Here is a 20,400-nt window from a genome sequence, read left to right as displayed (position 1 = left end):
TTGTTGTACCACTTTAACGTAAAGCTGAAAGGGAAGTTGTATGAAACAGCTCACTATAGAAAAATGATGCCTTAATACATGTTTACAAACATACTATAGACATATTTTATCTTTATGCCGATTATAGGAAAATCTACACAGAGCTTTGAACTTAAAACATTTCAACTGATGAAACATCGGTTGAAATCATACTTGGATTTGCACATGAACTAAGTATAATCTTAGAATGTACAGCTTCTATACACCCTACAGCAAATTACTCTGTCATCAAGTCAAGGACTAGCAGTGATCCATGTGCTATTTTTTACCATTTTAGATCCCATCCATGAGCTTTAGTTTTGTTTTGAAAAGGAATGGCAGGGCTACAGGTAAAGGCATTCTGAGTTAATCATAAAACAGTAAAACTCATTCCAGCATTTGTTGCAGGTGTCAAGAAAATAAAACACAGTTCTTAAAAGTATTTTAAAACCTTTTAGCAGCTTGTTCTTTGTGCAGGTGCAGAAATATTCCTTAGTGCTGACATTTAACAACTTTTAGTGGGAAGAACAGTATAATGAAGTAGTATCAAAACAGAACACATCTAATGGCATCTGACACACCAAGACAAATGATAAAAATAACTCCCAATTCCCTGCTTTCTCTCACTACTACCTTCCATGAAATTAAGGTTTTCATTATAATCCAAACAAGCAGATTAGCTCCTCAGATGCTAACCTCTTGATCCGAAGTAGAAAACTGAAGTTTCCTTCTGACAGTTCCCCTGAAAGGAGGTTAAAATAACAAATACAACACACTAACAATGTATCTACAGAACACTTTATTTTTATTCATTTTTTTAAAAAAAGAGCACAGGTTCTTCACTTCTTGAAACAGTCTGCATAATTTCAATTATGGAATAAAATTTTGGAGTAGAGGAGTTGTAACTGGCTCACCAGGGGAAGATTAAGACAGTCTCAAATTACCAAATGACAACAGTATGATCACATAAAAGAAAGGGACAGTGGATCTAGAAAACCTTTCTTGTGAACACCACATGAACAATTTCTTCCCATGAGTCAACCTGAGCATGAGCCTGTTTGGTCATGTTGGAACAAGGATGTTACTTGTTAGACACTATATCACACAGATCACAGCTATGTTTTTTCATGCTCTACACACATTGCTGTCATACTGCATGATTCACCTGGCTAATGATGGTTGCTGAGAGTGGCTTAGTGTTGTTTTATTGGCTAGATAAGAGCAGATTACTTCAAGAAAGCATTATTCTGTTTCTGGATTTACTTGCCATATTGACAAACACTAAAGAAGCTGTGTTGTTAAATGCTGAAAAAAGGAATGACAACCTTTAACAAAAACAGATAAACAAAAACATTTTTACATACAGATATGCTCCATTGCTGTGTGCCATTGCGCTCATTACATATTCATATAAACTGCCGAGTCACATTTTGTTGTGAATTTCATGTGATGACTAAATAAAAAAGATAGCTGGGTAAAGCTTTATTTAATAGCAGTGCAAAAATATTCAGTTTCTTCCAAGACTACTTCTCTCATACAGAATCCTGGCCACCAATGTTTGCTTAACAGCATCTACATAAAGTCTGACAGCACATTTGGTATTTTACATGCTTTATTAAAATGGTATTCATATTTACAGTATCTGTACGAACCATCCTCCCATTTCTTGCACTCAAGCACCCATGCACACCCTTCACTTTACAAATATGAGGCTAGGGTCCTTGAATTTTAAGGATGGAAAAGGGAAGAGGTGGTTTATTTAAAAAGCAAAGGGGAATGCTTTTGGCCATTACACTGCTAATTAAGTTCATGTATATTAACATATATATATATATATGGCAGTAACACTGAGTATTCCTTTACATCTATATACAGAATGACATCAATGTTTTCCAGTCAACTGAATAATTAACCAGTCCTCAATGCTGCTTTTAGTGACTCGTGTCACAGTTGGGGTTTTCCCTTAAAACAATTCAAGTCTCTACGTGAAATAAGGCACAATTATTCTGATTTGATTGAGGGGACAGAAAAGCATAGAAGGCAGGTTTCAGATGATAGCTTCTGCAGAGAAATTTTCCTCTATCCTTCAGGAGAATCTATTTGATACCCTGTAATCTGCAGATTTATGAACTAGGTTTTTGCTATGGAAATCAGTGGCCCATGAGTTAGTTTGAGTATTCCCATTTCGTTAGCAAAAATTCAACTGGGAATCCTTAAAACTAGTTTTTAGCGCCACAGAAATAAAAATGACATATGAAATACTTAAGCTTGTAAATAAACTGTTCAAAGGCTTCAACATGCTAAGAATAGTTTTCTTTGCATTTTAAATCCCTGGCCCCACATCATTAATGAAGCCTTTCAGACTTTACAGTTTAACTGCAACAACAACAAAAATGTTTGGCAGCACAAAGTGCCTAGTAATCAAATCTTCTCTGAAAGATGTTGTACAAAACCCATCATGTTTTATGCAGCAGATGAATTGTACCCGAAGACATATGGGATTCTGTAATGGGAATAAGAGATTGCAGTTCCAAAGGCCCCTGACTTTGGTGATTTACAAAGTTCAATCCTGCTTAGTGTGATCCTTGGTATCTTCCTCATCTGTGTATTCTGACGGTTCCTCTCCTGGCTTTAGGAGTCTACCTACGTAGTCATATTTTTCTGGAAAAGATACAAATTGCAATCAGAAGAAGCTACACTATTAGATTAATTATATTTATAGAGGTTCCTGACTATTAAATGAAAATAATTTTTCAATTCCAAATTAACAGCCATCATAATATGCTAATTGTCACAAATATCTTGGCTGTTTTGCATGTGCAGTGCGATTCTATACTAGAAAGAATATACAAATGAAATGGTATTGAAGCTGTTGTACCCGAGGGATTTGCTACCAAGGATGACTGCAGCTTCTAAAATGTCTGAAAGCAGCACATGAAATCAGAAATTGAGTGGTAATGGGAATCTGGACGTGTCCCAGCTGTCCACAAGCACCCCTAAAGCTGCAGCAATTCTACTTTCTCCAACAGCAACTTCTGCTAATTCAACCATCGTCAGAACTACCTAAACTATGCAAACAAGGCAAAGAAGCTTCCACAGCAATAAAAAAACAAAGGTTCAGCAGTGAGATGAAACTGGAGACAGCTATGTATGAGGAGCAATTGCCTCCAAATTATCTGATCCTCTTTTAATAAGTAATATTGTGAGGACCAGACATCCTCCTTTTCCAGGGCATGTCCGACGTTTCAATCTTCTGCCCAGGATAAATGTAGATTCAGTCAAGGGTTTGTGGTTAGTGGTTAGTAAAGTACAATTTTAAGCATTTCTCTTGCTCAGAGATTTGTAAGTATAGTTCAAACCAACAAGGATAGATTCCATCAGAAAAATATGGTTGAGTACATAATAAAATATAGTATATGTAATATAGCTGTAAATAAATCATATGAAATGAATTTATATTTATATTAGTATTTTTAGCTTTTATTTCATAGTGTCCTACATTTTGCAGTATGTTGTACTCCTTTGTGGAGGACAACTGGTCACCTGGAACTAGAGGCCTTGCTGTGCTGTACCATGGCAGCCTAATAATAAAGGTGCTAATCACTTCCACACTTTATACTTAAAGCTATTAAGGTGAATTATAATGACATTTTGAACTTGAAAGTCATTAGAAATATGACATCAATTTCTGTACATTAATTGAGTGTACTCTTTAAAAGCATCCATGACCATGCAGTTCCTATTCTATTGGATCAAAAGAATCTTGAATTAAAATATTACCTTTAAATTGCATTTCCCATTCTCTAACACTTTCCATTTGTACTGCATTTAAGTCTGATAGGTCATCATATTCATCTCTGAGTGCATCTTTATCTAGACAAAAAGTTGCTAGTCCCCTTGAGGCATCTCTGCCAGCAAATATTCCATAAGGCCCCTCTGAAAAAAGAAAGAAAGATACAGTCACTCATTTAATTATATACCAATTTATTAAATCCATTCAGAATAATACTGTTGCTTTCTCTAAAGCAAAACTGGAAATGGTATGGGCAGTCTCTGCAGCTTCCAAAAGGAGCAGGAAAATCCAATTCCAATGTTGGTTGCTTTTTCTTTTCTTTTTCAGAAACAAGGAAAGAGAGGTTGCCTACTGCAACCGCAGTTCTTTCATTGGTCATCTATGAACTCACAGAAATGGGTTATTAGTTCCTGCACAATACATTGTTCAGAACCTATAAGAGGCATTAGGTACGTGTTCTGGCAGTAGCCCTGCCTGCTCCCCACATGCCTGTCTAGTGCACTTCCTGCTTAAACCTTCAGTCCCATGAACACTGAAGTATCATCCAAGGAGCTAAGGAAAAGCAGGACAGAGGCTGTTTGGTGTGGCCTATTTACCACCACTTTATCACCAGCTTACAAAGCAGTTCCCATAGGCCCAAAGGCTCTCTTTCAGAATTCAAGAGCAGTTCTGGCATGCTTGTGGGGTGACTGCTTGACAATGAGAACAGGTGTCCTTATTATGACCTTCTCCCAGGCATAACAATAGCAATAGCACTTCCATTTCTATACCACTTTATAGTGTTAAGCACTCTCTAAGCAGTTTACAATGTGTTAGCCAAATGCACCCAAGAAGTTGGGTACTTCCAAATGTATCCAGGGGTTACTTTCTTTCACTATCCTCCATTTTTTTTCTTATGATACCCATTTTGACAACCAGACTTATAGATCTATGTTTTTTAACATGCTGGAGGAAGCAGGTGAGGCCAGATGATCTGCTTATTACCTCCTTTTTCTCTGTTTTGCTATTCACACATATTGAATAAGGGATTCTGGAGGTTTACTGCAATTAGCATGAAAACAGAGTTCTATCTGTTAAAATATCTTTACTTAGCACTGCCAAAAATGGATGTTCCTTCCTGGGAAGAGTATTACTTAACCTATAAACTGGCCAAAATAACCAGAGACATGAACTCTCCTCGACAAAACGATGTTCAGTTTAAGTCATGAGATTGCAGTAGTAAAGCAAGTTGCTATCTCATAGGCCAAGTAGGCATGTGATACAAGGATGGTACAAGAGAAATGGACTACATTCCTATAAAGACATTTATACAAAGTGACTTTACCAAAAGCATTGTTTGTTTAGCTTTTGGTACACTGGTCCTGTGTTTCTTCGTACCTAGGGATTTTGGCAACATTAAAACACTGTTGTAATGGAATTTGGCAACACAACCAATATTTATCAGTTTAACCTTTAGAAATAATTTAACTGGGATCTTAAGATTACATAATATTCATAAAAAATAAAAAAAAAAAATAAAACAAAAATTATTATTATTCAATCACTAACTAGGTATTAGAAACAACATACAGAAATTTGAACTAGTGGAAATGAGCCTTCTGTTTCAAGCAAAGTGATTTTTTATGTATTCATAATGAAAGAAGCCACATGTATATTAGGACAATCATAGAATAAAAGTAGTTCAGTATATCTGATATCGTATAGACACTAGGAGGACAAGGAAGTATGTGAAGCAGTGTGTGCTAAAATGTGAAACAGAAAAATGCATGAAGAGTGTAACTGGCTTTTCCAGAAAGTGAGATTTTATATTTCTCTTGCAATATACAAGAATTTTTGTTTAACATGAAGCATTTTTGAAATGATACTTAGCTAAACACATGCTAGCCTAATTCAGAAGAAATAACTTTAGGGTTAGGTTCAGGTTTGGACTTCTAACTACCTCTGAATAAGAGAGCTGGGTTTATTTCACTGTATTATCAGCTAGTTAAGAAAAATAAGATCATTTTCATGAATATAAAATTAAGACACAGATCCCAAATATAGGGTGTTCAATGATCCACATATATATCATAAAATTGTCAATGGATCTGCACAGTTGTTAAGGGAAACAGTGAGAGCCAATGTGATGTAGTAGTAGACTGTTGGGTTAAGACTCTGGAGACTAGGGCTCAGATCCCTACTCAGCCTTGGAAACTCACTGGATGACCTTGGGACATTCACATTCTCTCAGCCTCAGAGGAAGGCAAAGGCAAACACCATCTGAACAAATCTTCCTGAGAAAACGCTATGAAAGTTTTGCCTTAGGGTCTCGGTAAGGTGGAAAGGACCTGAAGGCACACAACAACAGTAGGGGAAACAACAGATCTCTTGTAATCCTCAATGATTCTCACACAAGCACACTCAGATCAACTTCTAATTCCTGAAGAAATTGTTGGCAGAAGGGACAACCATATCCAATCTGTAAACACTGTATACATTTGCAATTTATGACCAGGTGTTGGGGGAAAAATGACTCCACACATTTTTCCACATTAAAAATACTAGGTTTTCAGCCAGACATACATCTCAAAGGTGAATATAATTCAGAAATAATTCAAAACTATGCTCCTCTTCATAATGTTTTGGACAACAGGAAGCAGAATATTGCATTTTGTATTACAGCAACTTCTTTCCATGCTGTAGTACTTTTATTTACATTTACAAAATGGTTAACAAAATCTTTTAAGCTCAGCAAACATCTCCCTTACTTTTGTTGTTCTTATGGCAAACAAAGCAACCTGCTTACTGCAATTCTACTTTTCCTGAAGAAGGAATTTAAAACTAATGATATTCCAGTTAAAAACTAAATCTATATTTCTCAGAAACAGATTGACAGTCTGTCTAGTGAGGGATTAAATCCTCTTCCTCACGTCCAACAGTTAGGAGAATGCACTAGTATCAACTAGCAATATACATCCATCTACTCTGGATTTATAGCACAGACGTTGCTAAGGTGCTACAAGGTCCTTTTGCATGCCTTCTGGAGAATGATTTTATCTGCATTCAGTGCCAAAAAGACATCACAACCCACAGTGCTCCTCTCTGAAGCGGTTTTGGAAGTTTTCATGGGAATCTCATGACATCCCATGAGTCAGGTTTAGAGATTTTCAAAGACTGCAAGAATGACTCTGGCCAACTCTCTACAGTTTAACTAAAGACAGAGATTCATCTTCCATTTCTCTGAATTTATGTAAAAGCAGCCACAGAAGCCCCCTCCCCATTTAAACAGGGACTGTGGGGTAGAAACTCCCTTCTTATGTGTGTAAAAAGCATTCTAGTATCGAGCTTCACAGTGGCAGCTTCCATTACTTTTATGTGGGTTTTTGTCTGAATTTAAGAGCTGTCCAAGGTACTGAACATGTATTTAAAATAGGTTGAACATTTCTGATAGCTCCATTAATGTTCATGAATTAAGCACTCCACAGACACAAATGCTGCCATCTACGGCTGGGACTGAAAGAGTACCACGTGACAGCAAGGGGGAAAAACAACAGCTGCATCTGCACTGCAGAAATAATCCCCTTTGACACTACTTTAACTGCCCTGGCACAGTGCTACAAAATTCTGGAAACTGTAATTTTGTGAGACATTTAGCCTTGTCAGAGAGCTCTGGTGCCACATCAAACTACACATCTAATTACATAGCATTGAGCCATGGCAGTTATAGTGGTGTCAAACTGTATTATTTCGGTATGATACAGCCAATGAGATAAGTCTCTGTAACTTAACTAGCCACCAACAAGAGCCCTGCCCCAAGAAGAGATCATAACACAATGAGCCCCTTGTATGTTGGAGTGATACTGAGACTCAGACAATCAAGCGTCATACACCATCTTATTATCTTATTCTACCAAAGGTTCCCAAAGTTCCCCAATCGTTTACCTGTACTGGGGTTTAACTGATTTCTATACACCTTTAGTGTAATCTGAACACACAAAATAATAGTAAAGTTTGAAACATAAGGGTTGGAGGAGAAACAGGTTTTAAAAGACCTTCCCCCCCCCCCCCCCCCCCCGTTTTTAAATTTTAAATTGAGTTTGTTGGGTTAACCCATGTGTTTGGGTTTTTGTTTTTCATCAATGTGTAAGACTACTCCAATATCAGAAAATTAAGTAGCAAAATGCAGTCCAGATGCTATGGCCACTAGCTTAAATAATAACTGCTCTTACATAAAAGTGCTCTTTTAAAGCAAACTGCTTTGGTTTAACTTACATTAATTGAAGGATTTGGTTCTGAATGGCATTTCTTGCTTTTTAAAATAAAGTGATTAAAAATAAGCAATTAAAACTGAATATTGGTGTGTTAAAATGTTTAAGTTCAAGCATCCATTGCTATTCCAGTGACAGGGCTGAAAAATAGCAGTAACAAACTTAAAAAAAAAAGAATTATCCGTTTAAAAAACCAGGAGTGATTTTTTAAAAAATAATGTAATTTGATTTAAGACATAGTTAACTTTAAACCAACCTGGTTTAAACAAGCCATTTAAACAAGCCAATCCTGCATTCTAAGAGAATGCATAGAATTTGAGGTGGTGATCAGGTGAAAAGGTTCCCACCCACAGCACCCCTTGGAAAGTTAAGGTAAAGTCTCTCCCATTGAAATATAGGGACAGAGGGGCCTATAGCTGGCTGAATCATATTATTATTATTATTATTATTATTATTATTAAACTTTATTTCTAAAGCGCTGTAATTATACACAGCGCTGTACAAAGTCGGTAAAATTAAAAAGTATATAAAAGCCTGCCCAAGGCGTACATTCTAAGATAACAATAAAAGAGGAATAGATAAAATTACCATATAGAAAAGAAAAAACAAATTAAAAACATCAAATATAAAACAAATCACATCACATCAAATATTGTCAGACAGCCAGATGACAATCACAGATTCCCTGAGAACGCTTCCCTAAACAATATGGTTTTCAGCTCAGCTTTAAAGCTGGTTAGGGAAGTGATGAGCCGTGCATGCAGAGGAAGAAGGTTCCAGGAATGAGGGGCAGCAAGAGAGAAGGGACGGATCCGGGATGGGGCAGAGGAGATCTTGGGTTGAGAGAGGAGACTTTGGCTACCAGAGCGGAGAGTGCGAGTAGGGATGTAGGGAGAGAGAAGATCGGTTAAATAAAGAGGGGCCAGCCCATGCAGGGCTTTAAAGGTGAGTAGCAAAAATTTGTACCTGATGCGGAAAGGAAAAGGGAGCCAGTGAAGGGAGGACAACAGAGGGGAGACATAATCATAACAGCGAGCGAGTGAAATAATGCGTGCAGCTGAATGCTGAACAGAAATTAATGGGTGGAGATGAGAGAGGGGAAGCCCTGCCAGGAGGAGGTTACAGTAGTCTAGTCGTGAGACCACTAGGGCATGGACCAGTGTCTTTGCGGTAGAAGCTGAGAGATATGGACGGATTTTGGCGATATTATAGAGAAAAAATCTGCAGACTTTGGCTGTAGTCTGGATCTGAGGGATAAATGACAAAGAGGAGTCAAAGATGAAATCGAGACTGTGGGCTTCCTGGACCAGCTGGATAGAGATGTTATTGACAGAAATAGAAAAGGAGTAGTGAAGGGTGGGCTTAGGAGGGAAAACATGAAGCTCGGTCTTGGACATATTGAGCTTCAGACGCCGATGGTGCATCCAGTGGGAGACAGCTGTTAAACAGGATGACACTTGCTGTTCTAGCTCTGGGGAAAGATTAGGGGTGGAAAGGTACAGCTGGGTATCATCGGCGTACAGATGGTAGGAGAAACCAAAAGAACTGATAAGTTTACCAAGGGAGAGTGTGTATAAAGAGAACAGAAGAAGACCCAAAACAGAGCCCTGAGGAACTCCAACAGATAAGGGGACCGAAGACGAGGTCTTACCACCCGAGACCACTGAAAAAGATCGATCTGACAAGTAAGATGTAGAACCAATCGAGAACAAGGCCCGAGAAACCAAGGTCAGAGAGTACAGTGGTCCATGGTGTCGAAGGCTGGAGACAGATCGAGAAGGACGAGGATAGAGTAAAGGCCATTTGCCTTGGCTCGCAAAAGATCATTTGAGATCTTAGTGAGGGCCGTCTCTGTGGAGTGCCGTGGGCGAAAATCAGACTGGAAGGGATCCAGAATGGAGTTGGTTTCAAGAAACTCAAGACAGCGTGAATAGACAACTCGTTCCAAGGAAGAAGAGAGATTGGACGATAGCTAGCCAAGGAAGAAGGGTCGAGAGAGGGTTTTTTCAGGATAGGGGAAACTAAGGCATGTTTGAAGACTGAGGGGAAGGAACCCGAAGAAAGAGAGAGATTAAAGATATAGAGGGGGGGGGGGGGTAACAAATATTCAGATGTTTACAATTTCCCACGTATGCCAATAACTGATTTCTTTTAAGCAGCAAGAGATAATAGCTGCTAGTCTATACTACTAGCCAGAAAACCAAACAGAGATCACATATCCCTTTTCAATATAGGAACCACGTATCTCAGTTTTAAAGGAATTGTTCTGGTACAAATTCAAGGTGCTGGTGACAATATTCAAGACCCTAGACAGCTTGGGATCTTACTTGAGAGAGCACTGCTTCCTATAAATGCTTTCACAAGGAATGTCAGCTGGGGGGATTTCTCCAGTGGTGGCAATAAACTATGAGAGGATGTCAACAGGGCCTTCTCTGCTGTTACCCAGTCCCAAATGGCACCAGCACTAGTGTCATTCCAGCACTAAGTTTAAAAACATGGATTTTAACTAAAGCCTTTGGGGCCCAATTGATTTTACCCAAATCTGCATGGCCATGGTTTTAAATGGCCTTGAACAGTTGAACTGGTTTTAAATTGCCTTGTTTTAACTTGATGAATTGTAAAATAAAATAAAATCTAATATGACATCTATTTCTCAAGGTAAAGACCTTCTTAGTATTGACTGCACAAAGTCACTGACTGGATGCTTTAAATGGAATGATCTCAGTATGCTTTCAAAAAGGAAAACCCTCTGCCTTAAATCAGTTTTAGTCTTAAATACTTCTGCTTTAGTGTGAACATGCGTATCACTACATTGTTAGCCAAGCCTCAACAATAACAGTTGCTGCTTATGAGCAATTTTTTCTCCTGAGGCAACTATCTCTGATGCTGTTCTACATGCCCATAACAAATATTGTTCAAAAACAGAAATGTGGGGTGGAATTTTTTTCATATCATAACTACTGTATATTTATCTATAGTAATCTAGGCTACTGCAATCAACCGTGTCAGAAGGGTATGAACTTTTGATTTTTCCAAGGAAACAAGACATTGACAAACCCTAGTACTCAGAGGAACAGACCAATAAATGAATATACTGCTAAACTTGCCTCGATTTTACAAAATCAGTGTGCTTCTCAGTCGCAAGTACAACTAGCCAAGACAAAAAATGTGATAAAGCTGCCTATGTCCACAGATTCACATCCGTCCTTTAGTACTGAAACAGCTTTTTCACAACATGAAATGGAACTGATATGTAGTGCAGCGTAAGGGAAGCTCAAGATACTCAGCAAAGGAAAGGTAAGCTGTTGATATAGGATATCTCAGGTACGTATCTTTACACGTGTCCTAATTACCACATACAGCTTTAGATGTGTTTGAATATAACACTTTGTTGTAGCTGCTGTGTGCCTTCAAGTCATTTTCAACTTATGATAACCCTAAGGTGAACTTATCAAGAGATTTTCTTGGCAAGAGTTGTTCAAAGGAGGTTTGCTATTGCCTTCTCCAGAGGCTGAGAGCATGTGACTTGCCCGAAGTCACCCTGTGGGCTTCCATGGCTGAGATGGGAATCAAACCTTGGTCTCCAGAGTTATAGTTCAACACTCAAACCACTATGCCATGCTGGCTCTTCAATATAACACTTATCGTAAACCAAGTGTGACAAATCCAATAATGTTATTTACAGCAACAGTGATGACCTGGTTAATGGGGTGGAACTAGCAGGATCCTTAGGTGACAGTGACCATGTTCTCCTGATGTTTGTTATACAGCAGAAAAGGGAAGCCAATCATAGTCAGACATGAATTCTAGACGTTAAGAAAATTGATTTCAGTAAATTTAGGGAAATAGCGAGGGTGACCCTGTGGCCAGGAGTGCTACAAGGGAAGGGAATTCATGATGGATGTGAGTTTTTTAAAAGTGAAATATTAAAGGCACAATTCCAAAAAGTTGCAAGGAGGAAAAATGGGAAGTGCCTTTAGGATGGATATCTAAAGAACTTTCAACTGAGCTAAGATTTAAAAGAGGCATGTACAAGAAATGGGAAAAGGGAGAATTCAAACAAATAGGAAGCTTGTGTAGGGAGAAAAAGCTAAAGCACAGAACAAGCTCAGGCTTGCTAGAGAGATTAAAAACAATGAAAAGGGTGTTTTTGTTATGTCCATAGCAAAAGAAGAGCAAAGAAACGGTAAGGCTGCTGCACAGAGAAAATGGCAAAATATTAGCAGTCAGAAAAGGCAGAACTATGCAACACCTTCTTTGTCTCAGTCTTCTCCCAAAAGGAGAACTAGTGCTCAACGGGGAAATTGAAGATATGATGCTACATGGGAAATGCAGCACAATTCAACACAGAATAGGTAAAAAGGAATACCTGGCTACGCAAAATAATAATTAATAATAATTTGTTTTATTTATATACCGCTATTCCAAAGATCATAGCGGTGAACAGCAAGTAAGCTAATTAGCAAGTAAGCTAATTTGCCCCCAACAGTCTGGGTACTCATTTTAGCGACCTCGGAAGGATGCAAGCCTGAGTCGAGCTTGGGCCCTTTTGCTGGTCTTGAACTCGCAACCTTGTGGTTTTGAGTGAATGGCTGCAGTACAGGCATTAAACATTAAACCAATTCAAGTCTCCAGGGGCCAGATGAACTATATCCAAGGATATTAAAAGAACGGGAAGAAGTAAAGTCAGAACCACTGGCAATAATCTTTCAGAATTCCCAGAGAACAGGAGAGGTCCCAGTAGTCTGGAGGAGGGCAAATATTGTCTCTATCTTTAAAAAAAGGACCCAAATAATTATTGTCCAGTCAACTGCCATCACTCTTTTTAAAATAGTGTTACAAGCTTGATAGATGAAGGGAATGCTGTAGATGTAGCATATCTTGAAAGCTGGGCCAAAACTAATTAATTTCAACAGGGAAAAATTTATGGTACTACACTATGGAAGTAAAAATGAAATGCAGTTATAGGCTGGGTGACACCTGCAGAGCATGAGAAAAGGGTCTAGGAATCTTAGTGGACTACAAGCTGAACATGAGTCATCAGTGTGATGAGGCTGCTACAAAAGCCAATGCAATTTTAGTATAGCATCTAGTTTGAGGGAAGCAATTGTACCACTATATTCTGCTTTGGTCAGATCTCACCTTGAATACTGTGTCCAGTTCTGGGTACTACAATTCAAGAAGGATGTGGACAAGCTGGATTATGTCCACTGGAGGGCAAAAGTATGGAAACCATGACCTATGCGGAGTGGCTTAGAAAGCTGGGCTTGTTTATCCTGGAGAAGAGAAGGTTAAGAGGTGACATAGCTAATTTTAAATTTCTGAAAGTACATCATATGGAAGAACGAACAAACTTATTTTCTGTTGTCCAGTGACTAGGAACAATGGATTCACACTACAGGAAAAGAGACTCCACCTAAACATTAGGAGGAATAAGGGCTGCTGACAGTGGAACACACTCCCTCAAAGTGTGGTGGAATCTCTTTCTTTGGAGGTTATTAAACAGAAGGTGGGTAACCATCTGTTGGGGGTGCTTTGATTGCGTCTTCCTGCATGGCGGGGGGTTGGCCTGGATGATCCTCATGATCTCTTCCAACTCTATGATTCTATGGAAATATTTTCCAGTTCCACTTTTTTCTGGAAAACACTCATCACTGTTCCCAATGTCTGTGAATTGCTTCAGAAAAAGACAAGTGAAGAGTCATTTCTCTGCTTGAGTATTTAAAGAAACAGTATCACTAATCCCTTTTGCAACAACTGGGGTGTATGTGTCCCAGTTCTCTTTTCTTTTTTATTGTTAATTATAATAGCAGGTAATCATAATAAATGGCTAGGAAATAATAATTACGAGAATAACTGGGGTACACACTGCACTGTAATAAGGTCCAGGGGATTGGATTTTAAAAAACTCCACACGATTATGACATGAGCACATAACCAAGCACTCAGTAAAAAGGAGGGAGGGACAATAACAATCACATATAATAGTTGATGATTAATCCAAGTAAAAATCCATGCCAATGGATGTCACCTATGGAGGAAAAACAACTAACACAGATAAGTAATTTTGCCAAAAGTGTATGTGCTTCTCATTTACTTACAATATTTTAGGCCACTGCTCAGATCAAAGTTCATCCAAGACTGTGTAATTTGCTTTAAATACGCAGCAAGGATTTTATGCAGAGTGCAGTCCATCTGGAATATTTCCAAGTCCAATCATCCTTTTACCCATTCACCTCTGGCCTATTTAGATGTGCTCAACCACAAATGTGGTTCCCATATGCTAGCTTGCATCTTAAATCTACCTATCCCCTTGGATATTCCAATCCCCAGGTAATCCACATACTGCAAACCCAGGCAATTTGGCACAAGACATATGTGAGGTAGATGGGGAGATATATTCATCATGACCATGTTTCTATATCCTTTTCTCCACTGACAGCAGCAATGCTGAATAGTATGCTTCTCTCAATTAGTTCATACTGTTCAATATCATTAAAAATATCAGGGTGCCTCATTATACAACAGTGTTTTTCTAATTTTACTTGTGAAAATAACAAAGCATTATAACTACAAGAGAAGAGAAGAAGCAGGAAGAAAACAAACAAACAAAAAGCCTAAAAAACCAGCAACACTGTTGACCAAGCAACACAAACATGGCTTTTAACTAAGAACTTTATGCCAAACATCTGTGTTTTTTTCTTTCAAAAACAGTCAACAACAATAAAGCTTCTATGAAAAGTAACCCTTGATGGGTTAGTTTCTTTAAAAAAACACACCGATTGCTCCACTCCAAAAGCTACCACTTCCACGCAATGGAACTACGTGCCTATTGTCCCAATTATAGCATGACCTCACCAATGCTGTGAAGTACTGCTATTTATTTTTAGGAAATAGCATTAGAATATTAAATAATTTTATGAGACAAACTCCAGATTTTTCTTTTTCTTCATCCCTCAATTATAGAAATCATTTCAGTAGGACAGCTGATTTGTTTGCAAGCCAACTACTGCCCCAAAACCAAAAATGTGAAGGAATATTTTCTGGGAAGCTGACCAGCAGAGAATATTAAATTATATCATTCTCTCTCCTCCAGGCATTTTAATATATTTGTGAAAGTTTGCATTCCCACTAATTTAAAAAGAAACAGAAATATAAGCACGAATGTCACTGAAATCAACTGGACAGAAAACTGCAACGATTTGGTTGCATTGTGCCACTATGTTCTTTTCAACATGGGTTTAATGACTCCTCACTTACCAACCTGTACTTTGCCTTGGATTCGGGGTATCTGCTTTGACATTTCTAATTATCAGTTGTACAACCCTGCACAACTTTCATGTGATATGCATTCTTGAAGTGATGCCATTTAAGCCTACCTGTTACCTTTTCAGGTGATACTTTTGCTTGAAGGCCCAAGAGTACAAGATGTCATATTTATTCAGATTCATTTAGCTGCCTATTAGTGACAGAAGGATGAAGATGTTTGTACTTCACAGACTACAGTTTACATCAGGGATAGGAAATATGTGGCCCTCCAAATGTTGTTACAGAGCCTTAGCTAGTACAGCCCATGGAGCAGACTGATAGGAACTGCAGAGCAACTATTTCCAGAGAGATGTCGCATGGTCCCCATTCCTTATTGGGGAATGACAGATCAAGATCCAGTGTTCATCTTTGCAAGAAATCTTTCCCCAAGATAACATTTATTATCTTAATACAGTGGTCCCTTTGTATCCACTGGGGTTTGGTTCCAAGAAGCCCTTTGTGGACAGAGACTAGGACCCGGAACAATGGATGCAAGCTACAAGAAAAGAGATCCACCTCAACATTAGGAAGAACTTCCTGACAGTAAGGGCTGTCTGAGAGTGGAACACACTCCCTCGGAGTGGAATCTCCCTCCTTGGAGGTCTTTAAACAGAGGCTAGATGGCCATCTGTCAGGGATGATTTGATTTGGATTTCCTGCATGGCAGGGGGTTGGACTAGATGGCCCTTGCAGTCTCTTCCAATTCTATGATTCTATGAAAATCTGTGAATGGTCAAGTACCATTACATATAATAGCACAGTAAGTAAAATGATGTCCCTTATGTAAAATGGCAAAATCAAGGTTTGCTTTTTTGAAATTTCTTTTAAAACATTTTCAAGCCATGGATGGTTGAATCTCTGGATGCAGAGGGCTGACTATATGTTGTTGTTGTAGGACCTAAATACCCTAAAGGCACGAGCTCCCCTCTGATCTTGGAGGCTAAGCAGGGTCAGCCTTGGTTAATACTTGGATGTGAGACTGTCAACAAGCCATAGGCTATATTACAGAGGAAGAAACTGGCAAAACCACATCTGCATATCCCTTCCCTAAGAAAACCCTATGAAATTCATGGAGTTACCATAAGTCAACAAGAAACTTGAAAGCACACACACACACATATTGTTGCTGGGCAAATAAAATAAAATGTGCCTGATATGAGGCCTGTGTAATTTAGAAAGCTGCGTAAGGAGCTTTTTAAATCTGATAACATTCATTACACTGTTGAGCAAGACAAACTCTCCTATATATACTATAGTCTGATCTTCAGCCTTCAGAAAGGACCATTACAAGAATTGGAAATACTGTAACTTGTTACAAGGCCTGGCACACTGGTACAGTAAGTTACTGTAAGGAATAATACATCACACAGATATCCCAACGGATCAGGAATTAACCCAAACATCCAGGCGGGCAAGACCCACAGCCTGATAAAGCTTATGAGTTATTTGTACTAACCCCACCACTAAAAACTGCACATCCGTAGTGTGATGGCAGTCGTAAAACGTTTAAAATTAATAGGTCAGTGAGATCCAATCAGCTAAGGACCCTACAAATAAAACTGGTTATAATCACCAAAGTATGCAGTAGATAACTTAATGAGTAACCTTTTACGCATGACCATAACAACACAATTGATTACTGCTACTTGGATTCCTGTCTTGTTGCTTTAGTACTATAGACTATGTATACTTCAATGAAGATCTTTGTAGTCCTATATAGAATATAGTACCACAGGCTCAAATAAGACAACCATCTTTTAATTACTGAATTAAAATCCTGTGAATTTGGTCCAATTTATTTCCAAGTAAACGTTTTCAAAACTGGAGTGTAGATGTGTACTTCTGTGACGAGAAGGTTGTTCAGGAGGAGGTTAAAGGACAAGTCAGGTATCAAAGCTACTGCTCCACCTACTTCCATTAAACTCTGCAAAGAACCGAAGCCCAAATATAATTATGTGTGTGGAGAGGACTTGCACAATGACAAAATATCTAGGCCTTAATGAAAAAAACCAACCTGGCTTTAGCTAAAACAATCCTGACCTGATTTCAAGGAATTAAATGCATGCATATTCAAAAAAGAAGGAAAGCAAACGGGCCAAAGAGGAGCCTCAACATCTGAGAAACTGAGAAGGAAATCATATCCAGGAGGGACAGTTCATATTGGGTAGCTCCTACAAGTGCCCAAGGTTAGTACCAAGGCAAGAAAAGGGACAAGGAAGCCTTGTTCTCCAGATGGTTTTAGCCTCTGACTCCCAGAATCCCCAGCAAATACAGCCAATGCGAAGGGGTTATGAAAGTTGTACTCCTGAACAGCATCCGGAACACTGTTAAGCAAGCTTTGGTTCTCCAGTATTCCTGACTGTTGGCCATGCCAATTGGGGCTTCTGGGAGTTGAAGTCCAAAACACATGCTCCCCCCCTTTAAATTGTATTCTATTTTTAAACAAATCTGTTGTTGTAACAGCTTAATCCTGTTTTTATATATATATATATATATATTAAATACCCCTGGAACTGGACACTTAAACCTGTTGAGTGCAAAAAGGGTTAGGATTAGAGCCGCTAGGGCCCTACAACAGCTAGTGATGCATCCACAAATAATGCAGGCTGACGCCACTTTAAATGCTGTAGTTCCACCCTAAACAATTCTGGGATTTGTAGTTTTCCAACGTCTTTAGCTTCATCTGCCAAAGAGTGCTGGCGCCTCACCAAACTGCACATCCCATGATTCCACAGAACAGTGATTCCCAAACTCCAGGTGTGTTTTGGGCTTCAGCTCCCAGCAGCAGCCCCAGCCATTTTAGCCCAATGGTCTGCGATTCCGGGACCAGGATGCTGCATCTGCACCGGAGAAATAATTAGGGATGACACCATTTTAACCGCCATGGCTCTGTGCTGTGGAATTCTGGGGAGTTGTCGTTCATTGTGGCACCAGAAGTACTACAAATAACTCTTTCTACAATAGTTAAAACAGTATCAAAGTGCATTATTTCCTCAGTGGTCCCCAAACTGTGCTCTTCAAGGGAATTTTGGACTTCTGCTCCCAGAATCCCGGAGTATTGGCCGACGCAGCCGAGGCTTCTGGGAGCTGTAGTCCAAAACCTCTTGGAGCTGTGGTCCCCAATCTGTGCCCTTTTAAGACGTTTTGGACTTCAGCTCCCAGAAACCCAAGCCATTGGCCGACGAGGCTGAGGCTTGTGGGAGCTGAAGTCCCAAAGGTCTTAAAAGGGCACGGTTTGGGGGAGCACTGCTGCAGACGCACCCTGGGTCTTGTATTGCATTGCACTGCTTGGAAAGGGAGGGGAACGCCTCTCTCCCCGCCACGTGGGGCTTCGGCCCTTCCTCCTCCTCCTGCTGCTGCTGCTGCTGCTGCTGCTTCCTCACCGGGCCCATAGAACTTGCTGCCTTTGGTCACGTCGAAGACTTTGCCGTTGACGGCCAGGAGGATGCGCGCCGCCCGGGCCCCGTCGTAGTCGCGCAGCTGCTCCAGCGTGAAGTCCCTCCGCTTCATGCGAGGCAGGGAGTCGGCCGGGCTGGCAGGAGCCGCGCCCCCGGCCCCGCTCCGCTTCGCCCAACGCTTGTAGAGCTGATAGGCCAGGAACGCCGCGATCGCCAGGAACGACAAGCTCAGCAGCATGTCGAGCCAGCTCCCGCCCAGCCAGCTGCCTCCTCCTGCCGCCGCCGTCGCAGCAGCAGCGCCAGCGGCCTCCTCCTCCTCCGGCCCACCGCTCATGCCGCCGCCGCCGCCGCCGCCTCCTATTTCTCCCCCAGTCCTTAGCTTCCCATCGCCATCGTCCGCCATCACGGCCTGCCTGAGAGAAAATGAGGCGGGGCACGTTCTGTTTCTTTCTTTGCCGCGCTCCCATTGGACGAGGGGAAGGACACGTCACCAGCGCCAGCTCGCGCCCGGACCAACCAATGGGAAGCAGGCTCGCTCGCTCGCTCGTTCGCGCGCGCGCCCAACGGCTGCCTGCCTTCCACCTCTGGGGAGGAGGGAGGGGGGAGCGAGTGACGGTTGCTTGGTTGGTGTCTGTCTGTGTGTCACGCGCGCGCTCTCGTCCCCACGCTAGCTTAAGTCACGTGGTCGCCGTGGCGCGCTCGCTCGCGTTCGCGGCTCTGGAAAGCAGCGGGACGACTTACGAGAGGCGTGCGCGCGCACACAAGCACGCGCGCTTTTGGCGGTTGGCCTGACTCTGAGGGGAAAAGCCAACCCCTCTCTTTCAGTGTCGCCAATGAGCGTCCCTCAGAGCCTGGCCCTCCTCTTTGTCATCAATAACGATAATAATGACAATAAATAATAAAAATGTTAACATTGTAATAGAGCTTTCTGACAGAGGTGGCTACAGTTCCCAGAATTCCCTAGCACTGAACCAAGGCAGTTAAAGTGGTCTCGAACTGGATTATTTCTGCAGTGCGTTTAGGTCCAAAGCCCTAATTTTCACACTCTGTTGTATATCTTTACACTTTGGGATCCTTTCTAGTTCCTTCATAGCTGCCTTCCCCATTCCTAGCCTTCTGATCTCTTGCCTGCAGTCTCCATTCTGATCAATGGAGTTTATCACACTGAGGAAATCCTACTGAAAAATGGGATTTAAACATCAGAATATTACTGAGGAAACACAAGCTAGGAGAGGCTGCAGAAGTTAGCTTTTGCCTGAGCCAACTGGAAAAGACTTCCACACAGGCACAAATACACACACACACTTAACTAAGTGCAAAGTACTTTGGTACTCTGAGCTCAGTTTGCAGCAACTGAAACAAGCCAACAACAAAAGAGGAAAGTGGGAAGGGAAACTGGGATATTTTAAAAGCTGCTGAAAAAGTGGGTTCATCACAGAGGATTCGTCAGGGCTGTCTAACAAATGGAGACAACTGAAGGCTATGTGCTTTTTTAATGTATGTTCCATGGTAAGAAAGGGAGAGATGGCAGAAAGCCATGACAAAGGAGTTGCAGTTGGACAATAATGCCTAAAACACCTATAAAACTGAATAAATGAGATTGATCCAAGCCCATTGCAAAATTCAGTGAATGCAG

General features: G+C 40.4%; 1 protein-coding gene across 1 annotated transcript; it reads right to left on the bottom strand.

The window, feature by feature from the left end:
* Positions 1–802: 802 nt before the first annotated feature.
* PGRMC2 (progesterone receptor membrane component 2) lies at positions 803–19,267 on the bottom strand. The gene is made up of 3 exons (XM_089525817.1): positions 18,750–19,267; positions 3,799–3,954; positions 803–2,679 (listed from the first exon to the last, which is right to left on the bottom strand). The coding sequence occupies exons 1-3, from the start codon at positions 19,165–19,167 to the stop codon at positions 2,582–2,584; spliced, it is 672 nt and encodes a 223-aa protein (XP_089381943.1). The 5' UTR covers positions 19,168–19,267; the 3' UTR covers positions 803–2,581.
* Positions 19,268–20,400: the final 1,133 nt, after the last annotated feature.

The sequence above is a fragment of the Sceloporus occidentalis genome, unplaced genomic scaffold (assembly GCF_023333645.1).
Source record: "Sceloporus occidentalis isolate IW3139 unplaced genomic scaffold, rSceOcc1.0.p SCAF_5, whole genome shotgun sequence".
Taxonomy (NCBI): domain Eukaryota; kingdom Metazoa; phylum Chordata; class Lepidosauria; order Squamata; family Phrynosomatidae; genus Sceloporus; species Sceloporus occidentalis.
Note: the sequence above shows the minus strand (reverse complement) of the source record. Positions and strands in the feature narration are given on the sequence as shown.

Excerpts from the sequence above, each read along its gene's own strand:
- PGRMC2 (XM_089525817.1), bottom strand. The coding sequence starts at position 19,167 with ATGGCGGACGATGGCGATGGGAAGCTAAGGACTGGGGGAGAAATAGGA. Across the intron at positions 3,955-18,749 it reads CAGCAAGTTCTATGGGCCCG|AGGGGCCTTATGGAATATTT; the intron begins GTGAGGAAGCAG and ends TTCTTTTTTCAG. Across the intron at positions 2,680-3,798 it reads ATGGGAAATGCAATTTAAAG|AAAAATATGACTACGTAGGT; the intron begins GTAATATTTTAA and ends TATCTTTTCCAG.